General features: G+C 42.2%; 1 protein-coding gene across 1 annotated transcript in view; it reads left to right on the top strand.

The window, feature by feature from the left end:
* Positions 1-18817, top strand: part of GNS (glucosamine (N-acetyl)-6-sulfatase) — a 52053-nt gene extending 33236 nt beyond the window's left edge. Inside the window, exons 11-14 of the mRNA XM_060025159.1 lie at positions 3733-3840; positions 5097-5207; positions 6621-6781; positions 16077-18817. Of these exons, the coding sequence (XP_059881142.1) occupies positions 3733-3840; positions 5097-5207; positions 6621-6781; positions 16077-16152 (456 nt within the window). The 3' untranslated portion in view covers positions 16153-18817. The remainder of the gene's footprint in view (positions 1-3732; positions 3841-5096; positions 5208-6620; positions 6782-16076) is intronic.
* Positions 18818-19442: the final 625 nt, after the last annotated feature.

Below are 19442 nucleotides of genomic sequence, written 5' to 3'. Positions count from 1 at the left end.
TGTGTCCCTAAACAACATACCTGTCTTGGGGGGAAAAATACCTGTCTTGTTTTGCACTGTAAAAGTGATACTCTACCAGTTGTAATCAGGACTTTTTTCAATTCATCATTGTTTGCAAATTGATCCATATTGTTCACAGATGCCTAATATTCCATTGTGAGAAGGAATGCATCACTACTTAATCATGTTTTTTTGTCAGTGTACATTTGTGATGTTCCCAGTTTTGTTCTAGGAACATTGCTTCTATAGCATTCTCATACATGTTTCCCAGTGAGCATGTGTATATGCACCAAGGTTACAGGAACCTCACACGTTCATTCCTACAAATATTACCGAGTTATTGTACAAAATCGTCATCAGTTTACATTCCCACCAGTAACTTAGGAGAATTCCCTTTGCTCTATATGAAACTGTCCAACTACTTAATTTTTGCCAATCTAGGGGGTGAAAAAGATCAAAATTATATTTGGTTCTACTGTGCATTTCTTTATTAATGAGGTGAATCATTTTTTTAACAGCTTAATTCATTTACTATACAATTCAGAAGTTTAAAATTTACAGTTATTCAGAGTTGTACAGCCACACCATAATCTTAATTTTAGAACATTTTCATCACCCCAAAAAGAAACCCCCAAATACATTAGCAGTCACTCCCCCATTGCTCCCTCCCCGAGCACCGGGCAGGCACTAATCTACTTTCTGTCTCTATAGATTTGTCTACTGTGGACATTTTCTAGAAATAGAATCATACAGTATGTGGTCTCTTGTGATTGGCTGAAAAGGGTCATCCCCATTGTAACATGTACCAGTACTTTTCTTTTTATTACTGAATAATATTCCATTGTGTGGATGTGTCACATTTATTTATCCACCCATCAGTTGACAGACATTTGGGTTGTTTCCCGTTTTTGACTATAATGAATAATACTGCTGTGAACATTTGTGTATAAATTTGGGGGCAAACGAATGTTTTCCATTCTCCTGAGTGTATCCCTAAGAGTAGGATTGCTAGGTCACGTGGTGATTTTATGTTTAACCTTTGGAGGAACTGCCAGGCTTGTTTCTAAAGGATTGCACCGTTTTATATATTCCCACCAGCAGTGCAAAAGGGTTCCAGTTTCTCCACGTCCTTGCCAGCACTTGCTGTTCCAGTCTTTCTATTATGTCTTAGTGGGTGTGAGTGGTACGCATTGTGGTTCTGAGTTACATTTCCCTAATGACTAATCATGTTGAATATCTTGTCATATGTTTATTGGACATTTGTATGTCTTTGGAGACAGGTCTGTTCAGATCCTTTACCCATTTTTTGAAATTGGGTTTTTGATCAGTGAATCATCTTTCATTATGCCTTTTGTGTTTCTTCCCTAGTGAAATGCCTCTTTTTGCCCATTATATTCTTGCTGTTTGTTGTCTTTTCCCTACATTAAGGGAAATGTTCTAATTAGGACATTTATTTCTAATTAGGAAAAAAAAGCCTTCACTACAGGGCTGAAATCATTATGTTATTTCATAGTTAATTTCTCTGCAAAGTTTTGGAAATGGCTCTTTGCCTTGTTTTGTTTTGGACGTTGGTCCAGTGAAACCTCTGATGTATTAGGGCTGCAGAGCAGTTTGTGGCTGTTATACCTCTAGCTCTGCCCTAATACGGCAGCTACTAGCCACGTGAGACTATTTAAATTAACTAGAATAAAATGAAAACTTCAGTTGCTCAGTGGCACTAGCCACGCATCAGTTGCTCAGAAGCCATCGTATTGGGCGACAGTTATAGAACATTTCAGTCAGCAAGTTCTGCTGGATAGGGCTGCTATAGACCAGGGGATTGGCAAAGCCCTGTGGGCCAAGTCGAGCCCACCCCCAGTTGTTGTAGATGAAGGTGTATCAGAACACAGCCATGCTCCTCCAGGTATGTACTGATTGGCCTACTTTCCTGCTACAACAGCGGAATTGAATAGTTGCAACAGAGACTATAAAGCCACAGACCTGACCCCTCCTGACCATCAGTCTTAAACTTGGTGGCACGTTAGTGTCACCTGGGAAACTAAAATACTAACACCTGGGTCCCAGCCCCGGTGAGCTTGATTAATCGGCCCAAGATGTGACCTGGCCCTTGGGATTTTCACGTCTCCCCCAGTGGTTTTAATTTGCAGCCCAGTTAGAGGCCTCTGCTCTAGATCTCCCAGGCACTCTTTTTACCTCTACATACTTTGACATTTAAGTGTGGGGTTTTGAGGTCCACTCAGATCTGACAGATAAGCTTTTCCCTTGACTCCCAGCTTCTGTGGCTCGGGGTTGGCAGAATGGTTCCTTACAGGGGAGTGGCAGCCTCTGAAGTCTCCTGTGACTTACGGTTTCTGAGACCTTCATCGGCACAGGATTATCCGGTTTCATCGTAGAATAGTGATTAGGAAATACGTTCTTCTGCGGCCTTGTGCAGGCCATCACCCATTCCCCACTGTGCTCACCAGGCTAAATAGGTCCACTCCGGTCCTTAGAAGAGTGGTGCTCAAACTAGCATTCATCAGCAGTGCCTGTGGGGCTGGTTCAAACGCAGATTACTCCCCACCCCCAGGGGCAATTAAGAATTTGTGTTTGTAACACATTCCCAGCAGACGCTGATCCTGCTGGGGGCACATTTTGAGCACGTTGTTTTGGAGCAGTGTTTCTCGAATTTCACAGTGCATACGAGTCACCAGAGGATTTTATTAAAACGCAGACTCTGGCTCCTTAAGGCTACAGTAGGGCCTAAGGTGGTGCATTTCTAACAAGCCCCCAGGTGTTGCTGATAGACCACAAACCAGACTTTGACTACTAAGGCTGTAGACCATTTTAAGAGCCCCTTCTAACCTGGCCTCCCCATGCCTGTCTTCCCTCCATCTCCAGATTCTGCGGCTGCTGGGCTGACTTTTCTAAAGCACAGCCTTAACTGTGTTACTTCCCTGCTCAAACCCCCTTCCCCACCCCTCCTTCCCATCACCTGCTGTTCTTTGTAGAACAAGTGGGCAGCCTGCTATCAGGACCTTTTTCTGTTTGGTACCAGCCTGCCTCTCCACCTGCTTCCTTGTCTGAAAGCTGGATATCAGGAACCCGTACCACCAGGTGTTCTGCTTCCATCCTGTGCTCATGTTGTTCTTTTGATCCCAAACTCCCTCTTACTCCTAGATCCTTCCTCCTTTCACCATCTGTGTACCTGTCTTAAGCCTTCCCATTGCAAATGCTGCTGCTTCTTTCCTTCTGCTCCACTGATGTGCAGCAAAAAGTAAATGAGTTTATACATGTATGGTATCTTCATTCTGACCATCAAGAAGTACTTCAACCCTAATACAGTCCTTAGCACACCAGCCCTGTTGAATTTCTCAGTATGAGCTTAGAAGAGCTCTTACAGGGTTTGCAGACAGTATTGTTTATTCTGATCTGAACCTTCAGCACCTTGCCCTGTGACTTTGATTCTTGTTTAGCTCCTGACCTGCTTCACAGAAGTAGTCTTGAGAGATAACTATTAAATGCTCAAAGCAATTTACATCACTTGTGAGGACTCTATAAATACCAAACATGATATTCGGTAGCCTTCAGATGTCTCTGTTTTAGTCATTCCCTTCAGTTACTGAACGAACAGTCCAATCTGTTTTGACTCCCAAGTCCCCTGTAGCAGTAGAATGAATAACACTATTAATGAATGACATCTTTATCACAGTCTACATGCCTCACAGAAACCACTTTTGCTCTTCCTTCTAGAAAGGAGCTAGTAATCTGACTTGGCGATCGGATGTCCTGGTGGAATATCAAGGAGAAGGCCGTAACGTCACTGACCCAACGTGTCCTTCCCTGAGTCCTGGAGTGTCCGTGAGTGTAGCCCGGGTTGGCTTAGTAGCTTTCTCACTGACGGCACAGTATGGCGTTGGTTTAGATGTGCCAAGTGCTGAAACTCTTCATCTGAGTCCTCCTCCTGTCACTTTGTTACTTGACTCTGGGAGATCAGGAGATAGAGGTAAAAATAATCCTGAAAAATGATGCTTCCCGCCTGTTGTCAGAAGGCGCACTTCGAATTCTTCCAGTTTTCGGAACAAGTTCACGTATCTGCTTATCTTCTTACCTTATCAGTACCCCCTCCTCTTTTTCCTCCCTTCCCAGTCGTGGTACCGTGTTTCATTAGGGATGTTATCAGTGGCATCCAACAGAGAGACGGGGTTTCCACCTGTAACCATGCCACGGCAAGTGTCTTGATTTGGTGGCAGCCAGCTGGTCGTTCAGGTGGTAACAGTGACATTAGCCCCTCTTTAGAGAATGGGAAATAGGAGAGTCAACTCCAAATGGAAGCCGAACACCAGAGTGTTACAATATAGTGAAGAACCAACCAAAAGATAGTGTGGAAGATAGGATGGAATAAGAGCTAAGTCCTAGGGCTTCCCTGGTGGCGCAGTGGTTGAGAGTCCGCCTGCCAATGCAGGGGACACGGGTTCGTGCCCCGGTCTGGGAAGATCCCACATGCCGTGGAGCAGCTGGGCCCGTGAGCCATGGCCGCTGAGCCGTGAGCCATGGCCGCTGAGCCGTGAGCCATGGCTGCTGAGCCTGCGCATCCGCAACGGGAGAGGCCACAACAGTGAGAGGCCCGAGTACTGCAAAAAAAAAAAAAAAAAAAAAAAAAAAAAGCTAAGTCCTATTTGGTGATAAGAGCACTCATAAACAATTTACTTACAGATCTTTCCACAAAGCTCATTTTAGCCTTTTTCTCCAACCCTTTAGGATGAAAGATCCTAATGTACCTTCGTACTGACTCATCCGTGTGTTGATTTCTTCTCCTTACCAACCCATACATTTTACAGGTGTTCATTACAGCTAATTCTTGTCAGGAGAATAGCAGGCAGGGATGGCAACAGTCTACAAACGAAACAGCCACACCCCATGTTCCTTAATCCAGTCAGCCCTCAGTAAGGAACAAAGCCTCATATCTACTTTTGATTTACTTCTCTGTGAAAGGTTTCCTCACTTCTGTCCAGTTGTATGTCTGGCTTGAGCCAACTGGGCCCCCGTGGTAAAGCAAGTCGCATTCATTACTATAGGCGAATGCTCTTCAGTTAACTTTTTAAATGTCCCTACAGCAATGTTTCCCAGACTGTGTGTGTGAAGATGCATATAACAACACGTATGCCTGTGTGAGGACCATGTCAGAAATGTGGAATTTACAGTATTGCGAGTTTGATGACCAGGAGGTAAGAGGGCCTGCTGCCTCCCCCACCCCTTGTGTCTACTGCCAGTGCTTTGTTGGCTGAACTTCGTGGCAGAAGAACAATTCCAAGGATGCTTCCTGGGGAGGATGGGTTTCTTATCTGTACTTGACCTTGGGTTCCCATCAGTTAAGGAAATAGGATTGCACAAGGCCATACTTGACTTCTCTAACTCACCTTGCTGGGTGGGGTTTTCTCCACTCCCACCGCCACCCACACGTACACTTTAAATGCACGCAGTTCACTTTTTTAGGATGCTACATGCCTGGTCTGTTTGCTTCCCTGATAGTTTGGGGTGAAGGTAAGATGCCTCAACTTCTATGGAGATGAAAGGAGTTGGGGCCTCTCTTAGAAAGTTTCTTGGCAACCAGCTTGGTTCAGACCCTTCTGTCACCACCACAGTGTAGTCCAGTGCTGATCAAATAGATTAGCAGGTTAAAGGCAGCATCCTTGGAGGAAGGTGGCTTTTAGCCAGCCGGGATCAGCCTGGATTATCTGAAGGATCACACTGACTGCCGTCCCGTGTGGTTTCTCACTGTTTATGAGCGAGTGCGCACCTACCCCATCTGGCAGCCCGCATCTTGCCATATGGAGCCGGTGCTCATCGTGTTTCTCAGAAATTGACTCGCTCACTATTTATTTGTAGCTTCTGAGCACTTCGGACAACAAGCAAAAGAGCTTCCCTCAAACTCGGTTCCTTCTGCTTTAAAAGTGATAGTCCGAGGGCAGCTACTTGAAGCCTTTATAGGCAAAATTTATCTACAGTATACATCTTCTTAGCCTATCACTAACTCCAGTTTGGAGAACAAAGTACAGATTAGGGGGAAATAGTGATATTAGACGTGTCTAATTTTAGAAATAATATTGTATCTTTCCTCAATTGGTGTTATTTATCCAAAACTGCTTTTTAAAATAGGAAAACTTAACATTTTTATAACACAGGTTAGAGGACTTTAGTATCTGTTCTCATTTGAATCTTCACAATTGTAAGGCAAAGATAAACTTCAAATGTCAGCTCTCACTCAGTAACCTCATTACTAAGTACAGTTTCTGAGCCCTTGCCATTTGAGGGTCCTGCCTTCCGTTCTCTCCTTTAATTACAGAAGGTAATAAGCTTCTTCCTCTCTCCCCTCCTGACTGCCTGAAGGCACAGGGATCCTGGAGGCCCCTTTCCAGCATGTGGGCCACAGACCCAAAGCAGTTCAACCCCCAGAACAGATGCTCCATTGTCTCCTCTGTACCCTTGGGCTTTTTGAGAACCTTGAGACCCGATGACATTCTCCTGGGCCTTGGTCTTTAATCTGCCTCCTTCATTCCCATTTAGAAGTAACTCACATGAGTATTTCTTCAAATGTAACCCTTGCTTTTTTCTTGCCTCCATCTTTTCATTTCCTGTAGGTGTTTGTAGAAGTCTATAACCTGACTGCAGACCCACACCAAATCAATAACATTGCTAAAAGTATAGACCCAGAGCTTTTAGGGAAGATGAACTATCGGCTAATGATGTTACAGTCCTGTTCTGGACCAACCTGCCGCACTCCAGGGATCTTTGACCCCGGGTAAGTTTGCATTGTCCTCAGAAACTTTGTTCCGTCGTCTCGAGCAGTCCTGCCATTCTTAAAGGCACAGGGAGCTTGATGGGTCCTCCTTGCTCTGAGCTGAGCTGTTTCTCTCTGTTCTGCATTACAAGGGGAATACTGCGTCCCAGCGCAGCAGCCAGTTGTGCTGGGAAAACGAGCTGCTCTCCACAGCCAGTTGGTGCTATAGCTGGAGGCGCAGCCCTGCCCATACCACGCGGGGCTCTTCTTCCTCCCTGCGATTCTTGTCATGGTACCACTTGATTGCACTGGTGACATGTGGGGTTGCTTTAGTGTAAGCTGACCCAGGGCTACCCTGTTCCCTAGTGCTTCTGAGAGCATATGCTTTCATCTCCTTTCTCAGAAGCCCCAATTACAGAAACTTGAGTACTTGCCAGTAAATTTAATATATTAAATACACACAATGAAACAGAAAGTATGAACTCTCAAGTGTCGAAATAAATAAGCCCGCTGTAACATATGAGGGTTGGAAAGATATTTAACGCTCACCTACTAAGTCAGCTCTGTTCCTCCTACTCTCATTCCTCTTAAACAGTAACTTTTCATCAGTAACGTGGCTGTCAGCACACCATGCATTTGAGCTGTGTGTGGCAAGAAGCCTGTCATTTTTTGCTTGAAGATTATAAAATTCAAAATCAGACTTTCATTGGGAAAGGATTATTTCAGTTCTTATACTCTGATTGTAGGAGAGAGGGAAGAATGATGTCCTAAGCTGATGGAAACTAGTAAATTATTAGCTACCTTCACGTGAAGTGGTATCTTCAGTCCCAATCAGTGAGGAATGTATGTGAATGAGGAGAGAAAGGGGATTGCAGACTATTTACTAAAGAAATGTAGTACTTATCATAATTTTATATCATTTAAGCTAATTAACTTTTATATGGATACTCTTGTTAATGTGTAATTAGTAACTGATCAAGCATTCTGACCACCCAGCTTTAATCTTTCCTCCAAGTTAGTGAAATGGATCCTCATTTGGTGACAGTTCCTTGAAACAGGAAGTTCATTCTCTAAGATAGAAGCACTAGACTTCTAACTGACACATGCTGATTTTGCAGTTTCTAATAGCTACTTTGCTCAGAATGTTTTACCAAACTAAATAAAGTTAGATGTCTATAGCAGTCGCTGACTGACTCTAGGAATTTAAAGCCAGCGTCTAACTAAATCTTGCATAGAGAGTCATGAGACTTGGACATCTTGGACTGTAATGTTGGGCCACAGAAGGTCAGATGCAGCAGCCCCGTTAAGTGTTAGGACTCAACCATAGAATTCCCCTGTAGCCCTTAGAGCCCAAACAGGTAAATTTCACATGAGGAAATAGTGCTTGGACTTGTGATTTGCCCCAAGGTCAACCGTTCGGAACTGATTTAGCAAGATCTCTTGACTTCCAGGCAAGGTTTGGTTTTTTTGTTTTTTGTTTTTAATTTTTATTTTATATTGGAGTATAGCTGACTTACAGTGTTTTGTTAGTTTCAGGTGTACAGCAAAGTGACTCAGCTATATATACATATCTGTCTTTTTCGAATTCTTTTCCCATTTAGGTTAGTACAGAATATTTAGTAGAGTTCCCTGTGTAAGTAGGTCCTTGTTAGTTATGTATTTTAAATATAGTAGTGTGTATATGTCAATCCCAAACTCCCAATTTATCCCTCACCCCACCCCACCCCTTTCCCTTTGATAACCATAAGTTTGTTTTCTAAGTCTGTGAGTCTATTTCTGTTTTGTAAATAAGTTCATTTGTACTTTTTTTTTTTTTAGATTCCACATATAAGCGATATCATATGATATTTGTCTTTCTCTGTCTGACTTACTTCACTTAGTATGATAATCTCCAGGTCCATCCATGTTGCTACAGATGGTATTATTTCATTCTTTTTCATGGTTGAGTAATATTCCATTGTGTACACACACACACACACACACACACATCTTTATCCATTCATCTGTTGATGCACACTTAGGTTGCTTCCACGTTTTGGCTATTGTAAGTAGTGCTGCAGTGAACATTGGGGTGCATGTATCTTTTCAAATTATGGTTTTCTCAGATATATGCCCAGAAGTGGGATTGCAGGAGCATATGGTACCTCTATTTTTAGTTTTTTAAGGAACTTCCATACTGTTCCCCATAGTGGTTGTACCAATTTACATTCTCACCAACAGTTTAGGAGGGTTCCCTTTTCTCCACAGGCTCTCCAAGCATTTATTGTTTGTAGACTTTTTGATAACAGCCATTCTGACTGGTGTGAGGTTGATACCTCATTGTAGTTTTGATTTGCATTTCTCTGATAATTAGTGATGTTGAGCATGTTTTTATGTGCTTTTGGGCCATCTTTATGTCTTCTTTGGAGAAATGTCTATTTAGATTTGCCCATTTTGGAGGGCTTCCCTGGTGGCGCAGTGGTTGAGAGTCCACCTGCCGATGCAGGGGACACAGGTTCGTGCCCCAGTCCGGGAAGATCCCACATGCTGCGGAGCAGCTAGGCCCGTGAGCCATGGCCGCTGAGCCTGCACGTCCGGAGCCTGTGCTCCACAATGGGAGAGACCACAATGAGAGGCCCGCATACTGCAAAAAAAAAAAAAAAAAAAAAAAGGCTGTGTATATAGATTTGCCCATTTTGGGATTGGGTTGTTTTTTTAATATTGAGCCGCTTGAGCTGTTTGTAAATTTTGGAGATTAATCCCTTGTCAGTCACATTGTTTTTCAAATATTTTCTCTCATTCGGTGAGTTATCTTTTCGTTTTGTTTATGGTTTCCTTGGTTCACATTTGTTTTTATTTCCATGACTCTATAGGAGATGGATCAAAAAAGATGTTGCTGTGATTTATGTCATAGAGTGTTCTGCCTATGTTTTCCTCTAAGAGTTTGATAGTGTCTGGCCTTACATTTAGGTCTTTAATCCATTTTGAGTTTATTTTTGTGTATGGTGTTAGGGAGTGTTCTAATTTCATTCTTTTATATGTAGCTGTCCAGTTTTCCCAGCACCACTTATTGAAGAGACTGTCTTTTCTCCATTGTATATTTTTGCCTCCTTTATCAAAGATAAGGTGACCATATGTACGTGGGTTTATCTCTGGGTTTTCTATCCTGTTCTATTGGTCTATATTTCTGTTTTTGTGCCAGTACCATATTGTTTTGATGACAGCTTTGTAGTATAGTCTGAAGTCAGGGAGCCTGATTCCTCCAGCTCTGTTTTTCTTTCTCAGGATGGCTTTGGCCATTCAGGGTCTTTTGTGTCTCCATACAAATTTAAATTTTTTTTGTTCTGGTTCTGTGAAAAATGCCATTGGTAATTTGATAGGGATTGCATTGAATCTGTACATCGCTTTGGGTAGTATAGTCATTTGACAGTATGGATTCTTCCAATCCAAGAACATGGTATATCTTTCTATCTGTTTGTGTCATCTTTGATTTCTTTCATCAGCATCTTATAGTTTTTAGAGTACAGGTCTTTTGACTCCTTAGGTAGGTTTATTCCTTTTGATGTGATGGTAAATGGGATTGTTTCTTTAATTTCTCTTTGTGATCTTTCATTGTTAGTGTATAGAAATGCAACAGATTTCTGCGTGTTAATTTTGTATCTTGCACCTTTACCAAATTCATTGATGAGCTCTAGTCATTTACTGGTAGCATCTCTAGGATTTTCTATGTATAGTGTCATGTCATCTGCAAACAGTGACATATTTCTTCTTTTCCCATTTGGATTCCTTTTGTTTTTCTTCTCTGATTGCTGTGGCTAGGACTTCCAAAACTATGTTGAATAAAAATTGAGAAAGTGGACATCCTTGTCTTGTTCCTGATCTTAGAGGAAATGCTTTCAGCTTTTCACCATTGAGTATGATGTTAGGTGTAGGCCTAACAATGTAGGCATTGGCCTTTATTATGTTGAGGTAGGTTCCCTCTAGGCCCACTTTCTGGAGAGTTTTTATTATAAATGGGTATTGAATTTTGTCAAAAGCTTTTCTGTATTGAGATGAAAATATGATTTTTATTCTTCAATTTGTTAATGTGGTGTATCATCACAGATTGATTTGCAGATATTGAAAAATCCTTGCATCCCTGAGATAAATCCTACTTGATCACGGTGTATGATCCTTTTAATGTATTTTTGGGTTCGGTTTGCTAGTATTTTGTTGAGGATTTTGCATCTATGTTCATCAGTGACATTGGCCGGTAATTTTCGTTTTTTGTGGTATCTTTGTCTGATTTTTGTATGAAGGTAATGGTGGCCTCATAGATTAAATTTGGGAGTGTTCCTTCCTCTGCAGTTTTGGAGAATAGTTTCAATGGAATAGTTTCAGAAGGATAGCTGTTAACTCTTCTCTAAATATTTGATAGAATTTGCCTGTGAAGTCATCTAGTCCTGGACTTTTTTGTTCATTGGGAATTTTTTAATCACAGTTTCAATTTCAGTACTTGTGATTGGTCTGTTCATATTTTCTGTTTCTTCCTGGTTCAGTCTTGGGAGATTGTACCTTTCTAAGAATTTGTCCATTTCTTGCAGGTTGTTCATTTTATTGGCATATAGTTGCTTGTAGTAGTCTCCTATCATCCTTTGTATTTCTGTGGTGTCAGTTGCAACTTCTCCTTTTTCATTTCTAATTTTATTGATTGGAGCCCTCTCCCTTTTTTTCTTGATGAGTCTGGCTATAGGTTTAGCAGTTTTATCATTTCAAAGAACCAGATTTTAGTTTCATTGATCTTTTTCTATTGTTTTCTTCATCTCTGTTTCATTTATTTCTGCTCTGATCTTTGTGATTTCTTTCTACTAACTTTGGGTTTTGTTTGTTTTTCTTTCTCTAGTTGCTTTAGGTGTAAGGTTAGGATGTTTGAGATTTTTCTTGTTTCCTTAGGTAAGCTTGTATTGCTATGAACTCCCTCTTAGAACTGCTTCTGCTGCATGCCATAGGTTTTGGATCGTTGTGTGTTCGTTTTCATTTGTCTCTAGGTATTTTTTGATTTCCTCTTTGATTTCTTCACTGATCCATTGGATGTTTAGTAGCATTTTGTTTAGCCTCCACGTGTTTGTGCTTTTTACAGTTTTTTTCTTGTAGTTGATTTCCAATCTCATAGTGTTGTGGATGGAAAAGATGCTTGATATGATTTCAGTTTTCTTAAATTTATTGAAGCTCTCTTTGTAGCCCAGCATGTGATAGGTGCTGGAGAATGTTCCATGTGCACTTGAAAAGAGTGTATCTTATGCTGCTTTTGGATGGAATGCTCCATAAATATCAATTAAGTGCATCTGGTCTAATGTGTCATTTAAGGCCTGTGTTTCCTTATTGATTTGCTGTCTGGATGATCTGTCCATCGATGAAAGTGGGGTGTTATTTTAAAGTCTGTTTTGTCTGATACGAGTATTGCCACTCCAGCTTTCTTCTGATTCCCATTTGTATGGAATACCTTTTCCCATCCCCTTTCTTTCAGTCTGTATGTGTCTCTAGGTCTGAAGTGGGTCTTTTGTAGACAGCATATAATATGGGTCTTGTTTTCGTAGCAATTCAGCCAGTCTGTGTCTTTTGGTTGGAGCGTTTAATTCGTTTTCATTTCAGGTAATTATCAATATGTATGTTCTTATTGCCATTTTCCTAATTGTTTTGGATTTGCTTTTGTAGATCTTTTTTCTCCCCTTCCTCTTTTGTTCTCTTCTGATTTGATGCCCAACTTTTTATTGTTGTGTTTGGATTCCTTTTTCTTTTGTGTGTGTGTATCTGCTGTAGATTTTCAGTCTGTATTTACCATGAGGTTTTGCTATAGCAGTCTGTATATATATACAAGATTATTTTAATTTGCTGGTCTTTTAATTTCAAATGCATTTCTAATATCCTGGATTTGTACTCTTTTCTTCTCACAGTTGCTGGTTTTGATATCATATTTGTGTGTGGATGATTTCCTACCTTTACTGTATGTTTGCCTTTACCAGTGAGCTTTCTCATTCTTAATTTTCTAGTTGTGGCCTTTTTTTTTCCCCTGCCTAGAGAAGTTCCTTTAACATTGGTTGCAAAGCTGGTGTGGTGATGCTGAATTCTCTTAGCTTTTGCTTGTCTGTAAAGCTTTTGATTTCTCTGTCAACTCTGAATGATAGCCTTGGTGGGTAGAGTATTCTTGGTCGTAGGTTCTTCCCTTTCATCACTTTAATATATTGTGCCACTCCCTTCTGGCCTGCAGAGTTTCTGCTGAGAAATCAGCTGATGACCTTATGGGGATTCCGTTGCATGTTCTCTGTTGCTTTTCTCTTGCTGCTTTTAGTATTTTTTCATTGTCTTTAATTTTGGTCAATTTGACTAATATGTGTCTCGGTGTGTTCCTCCTTGGGTTTATCCTGCCTGGGACTCTCTGCACTCCCTGGACTTGGGTGATTGTTTCCTTTCTCATTTTAGGGAAGTTTTCAGCTAGTATCTCTTCAGATATTTTATCAGGCCCTTTCGCTCTTCTCCTTCTGGGACCCCTATAATGCAGTGCATTTAATGTTGTCCCAGAGGTCTCTTAGACTGTCCTCATTTCTTTCCATTCTTTGTTCTGTTCTGTGGCAGTGATTTACACCATTTTGTCCTCCAGCTCACTTATCTGTTGTTCTGCCTCATTTACTGTTACTGATTCTTTCTAGTGTATTATTCATTTCAGTTTTTGTATTCTTCATCTCTGTTTGTTCTTTAGATCTTCTAGCTCTTTATTAAACATTTCTTCTGCCTTCTCCATCTGTGCCTCCATTCTTTTTCCAAGATCTTGGGTCATCTTTACTATCATTACTCTGAATTGTTTTTTGGGTAGATCACCTATCTCCATTTCACTTAGTTCTTCTGGGGTTTTATCTTGTTCCCTCATGTAGGACATATTCCCTCTGCTGTCTCATTTTGTCTAACTTTTTGTGGTTGTGGTTTCCATTCTGTAGGCTGCAGGGTTGTAGTTTGTCTTGCTTCTGCTGCTGCCCCCTGGTGGATGAGGCCAGTCTCAGAGGCTTGTGCAGGCTTCCTGTTTGGGAGGGGTGGGGGGTGGGGACTGGTGCCTGCCCAGTGGGTGGAGCTGGGTCTTGTCCCTCTGGTGGGCAGGGCCATGTCAAGGGGTGTGTTTAGCCAGCAGTTGTGGGCTCAGGAAGACTTTAGGCAGCCTGTCTGCTGATGGGGAGGGGTTGTATTCCCACCCAGTTGGTTGTTTGGCCTGAGGCATCCCAGCACTGGAGCCTATAGGCTGTTGGGTGAGGCCAGGTCTTGGTGAGAAAATGGCGGCCTCCTGAAGGGCTCACACCAATGAGTGTGAGCTACCCAGAACTACCGCCACCAGTGTCTTTGTCCCTGTAGTGAGCCACAGCCACCCCCTTCCCCCCACCTCCAGAGGAGACCCTCCAATACCAGCAGGTGGGTTAAGCCCAGACTCTTGTGAGGTCACTGCTTTTTCTCCTGGGTCCTGGTGTGCACGAGACCCTGTGTGCACCCTCCAAGAGTGGAGTTTCTCTTTGCCCCCAGTCTAACCCCGCTGGCCTTCAAAGCCAAATGCCCTGGGGGCTCCTCCTCCCGATGCCATATCCCCAGGCTGGGGAGCCTGATGCAAGGCTCATAACTTTCACTCCTGTGGGAGAACCTCTGAGATATAATTATTTTCCAATTTGTGGGTCACCCACCCAGCAGGTATGGGATTTCATTTTATCGCGATTGCACCCCTCCTGTTGTCTCACTGTGGCTTCTTTGTTTTTGGATGTAGGATATCTTTTTGGTAAGTTCCAGGGTTTTTTTGTCGATGGTTGCTCAGCAGTTGGTTGTGAATTTGGTGTTTTCATGAGAAGAGGTGAGCTCACATCCCTCTTCTCCGCCACCTTAGCTCCGTCCTCAAAACAGCTGTTGATCTTTGGTGCGTTATCTTAAGTGAACAAGCCTCAGTGTCCTTGCATGAGAGGCTTGTCTTGGGCAGCTGAAAGATGAGTACATCTCCGCACCCACCTGGCAGAATCTTGAGGTTTATATAGAGGCTTTCATGGGGCTAAGTCACATACCCAGTCCAAATGGTCTCAACAACACCTTACTCTCTCGAGACTTCTTCCATGAAATTCCTTTGTTTTTTTAACCATAACTAACTGTCTTGCACACATTCTGGAGGCTTATCACTAAGATTCTAGATGCTGGCCTTGCTGATGTTAGCCTGAGCTATTCAAACTCCACCTGATTTTCTTTCCTACCAAATGGTTAGGCCAATAGAATCTTCTAGAGTGGCTGCCAGCAGACTAGATATCACAGGCCCACTCCAGACGCCACCAGTTGGAATACAGTGCACACAGATATTTATGTATTGCCTGGGGCTGCTTTTGCACTTCAGCAACAAAGTTGAGTAGTTGGGACAGAGACTGTGTGGCCCACAAGCTCTAAAATATTATCTGGCCCTTTACAGAGAAACTTGGGCAACCCCTGCTATAAAATAATACTAAGAGTTAGTATCTGTTACCAAAGGTAGCAGATCAAAGTAAAATACAGTGTTATTTCCAGATCACACAAAGTCCAGCCAGCCTGTGGGGGGTTTTTTTGGCCACGCCCTGAGGCATGCGGGATCTTTGTTCCTCAGCCAGGGATGGAACCCGTGTCCCCTGCAGTGGAAGCTCGGCGTCTTAACCACTGGACCACCAGAGAAATCCCCAGTCTGTGTTCTTCATGTCTGCCAGGTCTCAACTCAAGTTACCATTGGCACTCATTCTTACTTCCCCACGGGTGGGAAGTAAGTGATTTTATGTGCCATATATTTTACATGAGTTGCCTTCCTGTTTTGCTGGTGGCCAGAGGAGGCGATGACTTACCTAAGTTCATGATGAGCCAGATTCAAGCTCCCCGTCAGGTGCAGACCTGCGTTCTTACCCACCACAGTCTGTGTATCTAAACTGAGAAAGAAGATGGCTTTGAAAATGTTGGAAGGGCTTTCAGGAAGGACTAGACTCTTCCCCAGGCTGCTTTATAGTTGAGGGATCGCCCCCGCCCCCTCCCAAAAAAGTAAGCTCAAACCTTTCCTCCTAACCCCTTTCAGGATTAGCCTTACTTCTGTTTCTCCTCTCCACTTCCACTATATTATTTTGTGCTTGCTGACTTACGATGGAAATGCTCTTAATTACTAAGTACTCTTGCTTTGTGCTACAGACTTTCCCACTAGATCCCCTTCTGGTGACTTAATTTTTCCTTTTGTATCCCTTCCTGCCATTCTTTCCAGTTAATATTCTGAATGAAGTACTCAATGGCTAATTGTAGTTAATGTGACATTGTTTTTTTCTTTTTCTCTGCCCAGATACAGGTTTGACCCTCGTCTCATGTTCAACAACCATGGCAGTGTCAGGACTCGAAGGTTTTCAAAACATCTGTAGCGCCTCTGCGGTTGGATCCCTTGCACGCCTCTTTCTGATGAAGTGATTGTAGTAGGTGTGTCTGTAGCTAGTCTTCAAGACCATGCCTGGAAGGGTTTCTGGACTGGCTTTTAAGTCCTGTTTGAAAAAGCAACCCAATCAGCTGACTTCCTTGTGCAGTGTGTTAAACTGTGAACTCTGCCTGTGTGTCAGGAGTGGCTGTCCCTGGTCCCTTTATTCAACTGATGATGATACGCCTGAGGTCTTTGTTCTCACCAAACCCTTTCTGTCCTGGGGCCACAGTTCTTGATTATTCCCCATGTGGTCAAAGTCTAGATTTGTAAATCCATTCAGATAAATGGCAATGCTTTAGGGGGGCGAGGTTTTTGGTATACAGCTTGACCTAAAATCAGAGGACCTGCATAGCATTCGAGATTGAACACGTCACTATCAAAAATACTAACATCACATGGCTTGAAGCATAACCATCAGAGCTGAACCCTCTGATTAAGAACCAATACCATTGTTTTTAGATCAGTAGAAATACACTGTTTATAACGTCCATCACAATGGATCACAAATTCAAAACGCATCAGTGAAGCTCTGTTCATTTTTTGGCAGTTCTGGGCTGGTGCTACATTGAAATAGAACAGTAGCAAGCTTTTGGTAAAGGCTAATTACAGGTAGTTACCGAAGGTGATGGACATCTACTTTCCAGTGGCTGCTAATCACGTGGAGTGCCAGTGAACAGCAGGGGTGTCTGGGGAATGTCTCTGCTCTTGGTACTTCCCTTTCTAGGATCTGAAATATAAAGTGGGTTAAGTATTTCAGCAGAGAAGAACTTCCAAGGGTTGGTGAAGGTTGTGTTTTCTGAGGGCCTTCTGTAGGTAGGGCTCTCTGGTTAACAGGTTGAAGGGCTATAAATCAGGGTGTAATAAGTGCCTGTCCGGCAGGGAGCCTGGGTTCTAGTCCCATGTGTGAAGTTGTGAGACTCCCTCTGCATATTGCTGACATTCTGTTCATTTGTTATAAGATGCAAGAATTCCTTAGAGTTGATGCAGAGTACCAACTACTTACCTTCTTCCCTTTCAGCAAAACTTCTTCTTGAGTTTTTGGAGTCTTGTGTAACTTGGGCCTAATTCACTATTCCTCTGTCGAAACCCGATCTTCTTGAGATTTCCTCACTGTTTAGAACACCTGCATTTCTGTCTCTTGGCTCGAAGACCAATCCCAATTCTTGTGTTTTCTTCACAAGAAGGTTAATTGGTGATGTGGCAGCAGGGGAGGAGGAGGAACCGTGGTTTATAACCTGTTCAACGCAGGCAGTAGTGGTTTTAGCTTTATGTAAGGTCCTAGGTTGAGCTTTAAGCACTTTGTAAGACGTGGCCATAAGTAACTTTTCTATCACAATTCCAGATAGCCGTGTTGGGTTAACAGCCATTGGGTTTATTCCTTTACCTCATACAATCCCAGTAACTGTGGTGGTATTGAGAGGTGAAATGGGCAAGTGAAACGAATACCTCTGCTGTGACCATTTTAGGAAAAGAAATTCTAACAATTTTGTAACTAAAAGCAAACTACAATGTTGAGTATGGGCATTGGCTTTATTCTGCACTTTTGAGTCCTCACATTCATCAGTCAGTCAGCTTCCACCTTAATGGAAGTTGACCATGGTTATTCCTGAATAAAGAGAAAACAACTCTTACCAGGTCTTCTACTGTGATGTCATATTATTCAGTTTTATGATGCTCGTTCCTGAAAGCAGATGACGTAGTAAGAGTGACACAAATCAGCCGCTGATAGTATTCCTGTCCCACTGCTCTTACATGCATCAGACTTTTGTCTGGGGGGCAGGCAGGGCCAGTGAAGCCCTTTTATTTTTGTACCCCTGATTTTTGAATGGCCTCTAATTTGACTTTTTCTCGTGGACTGGTTGCATTCTGGATCTACACTAAAATCATCTCTCATAAAGAGACCTCAGTTTCTAGACTAGCAGACCACAAAATGCACTGGAAGTTTTCAGAATGATATGTACAAGGGCCCCACTGCAAGAGGCTTGCCTTGTTTCTCTCTTAATTGTACTGATTTGAATTTTGATTATTTTCCCTTTTAAGAAGACCAGGTCCATATGTATTGGTAATAGAAAACTGTAACCATTAGGAACGAACAGAGGTCTTGGGGAAGAATAGAGATTTTGCCTTATAAGATTTCCTATTACAAAGCTCTCCCGCAAGTAAAATTACATTCCCTACAACTACAAAGTAGGGCATGCCTTTTCAGTATCTTTGAATTTGACCAATGGTGCTGTTGCAAAATACATTTTAATTGACAACAGTAGGGTTTTTGTACAACATAGTAATGATAGCCATGGAAGGTTATATTTTTGTGTCTAAGGACGAGCGTTTTAATGAAAGAAGATAAAATTGTCCCAGGATCCTTATTAAGAGAAAGCAAAGGGTATTTGAACTGATCCACCAGTGGAACTAGGTGGGAATATTTGGGTCTTTTGTTTCACCACCGCTTAGGTCCAAGTGAATTTGTGAATTCATGTGTTTGCGTCATCTGTTCTTAGAAGTTATTCTGCCCTGGCTCTGTGTCATCTCAGTCATTTGACTAAGGAAGTGCCCTTTGAAGGACCCTGTTCACTGCTGCACTTTTCAATGAATTAAAATTTATTTCTGTTCTAGTGGGAATGTGTCCTTTGTTTTAGTCCACAAGTAGTAATTTTGACAAAATGTTCTTTGCTGTATACTGTTTAATGTTTTAATCACTCCCCTAGTACTGGAGATGGACTGTTCTGCATTGGGTACCATAGTCCCTACCTGGAAACCTCGTTCGTGTATATGTGTGGTCCCTGCTGCCCAGTATCCCTGAATGAGCACCATGTAGAAAATCCTTACTGATAAATCTTTATGCATTTACAGTTTGGAGAGAAAAAAAAAACTTACCTTGACCAGCTTTAAATTAGATAAACGAAGCTCACCGTCAAAGGTGCCTTGCCTTGATGTTCAGTCATGTGATCCACTGCCCTAAATGAGAAGTAAGTCCTACTGGAGTTGACACACTTTTTCTTAAAGGGATAGTTAATATTTTAGGTTTGCAGGCTATGTCTCTATCACAGCTACTCAATTCTGCTTCAGTACAAAAGTAGCCATAGACAACACAAATGAATATGCATGGCTATGTTCCAACAAAACTTTACCAAAAAAAAAAAAGCATAATTTGCCAACCCCAGACCTAGTAGGTTGCCTCTTATAAGTTCTGAAGACCAAGCAGAAAAACAAGATGTTAGAAGATACCCATACCATAAA

This window comes from Delphinus delphis, chromosome 11 (assembly GCF_949987515.2).
Source record: "Delphinus delphis chromosome 11, mDelDel1.2, whole genome shotgun sequence".
Taxonomy (NCBI): domain Eukaryota; kingdom Metazoa; phylum Chordata; class Mammalia; order Artiodactyla; family Delphinidae; genus Delphinus; species Delphinus delphis.
This window is presented reverse-complemented; position numbering and strand designations above follow the sequence as displayed.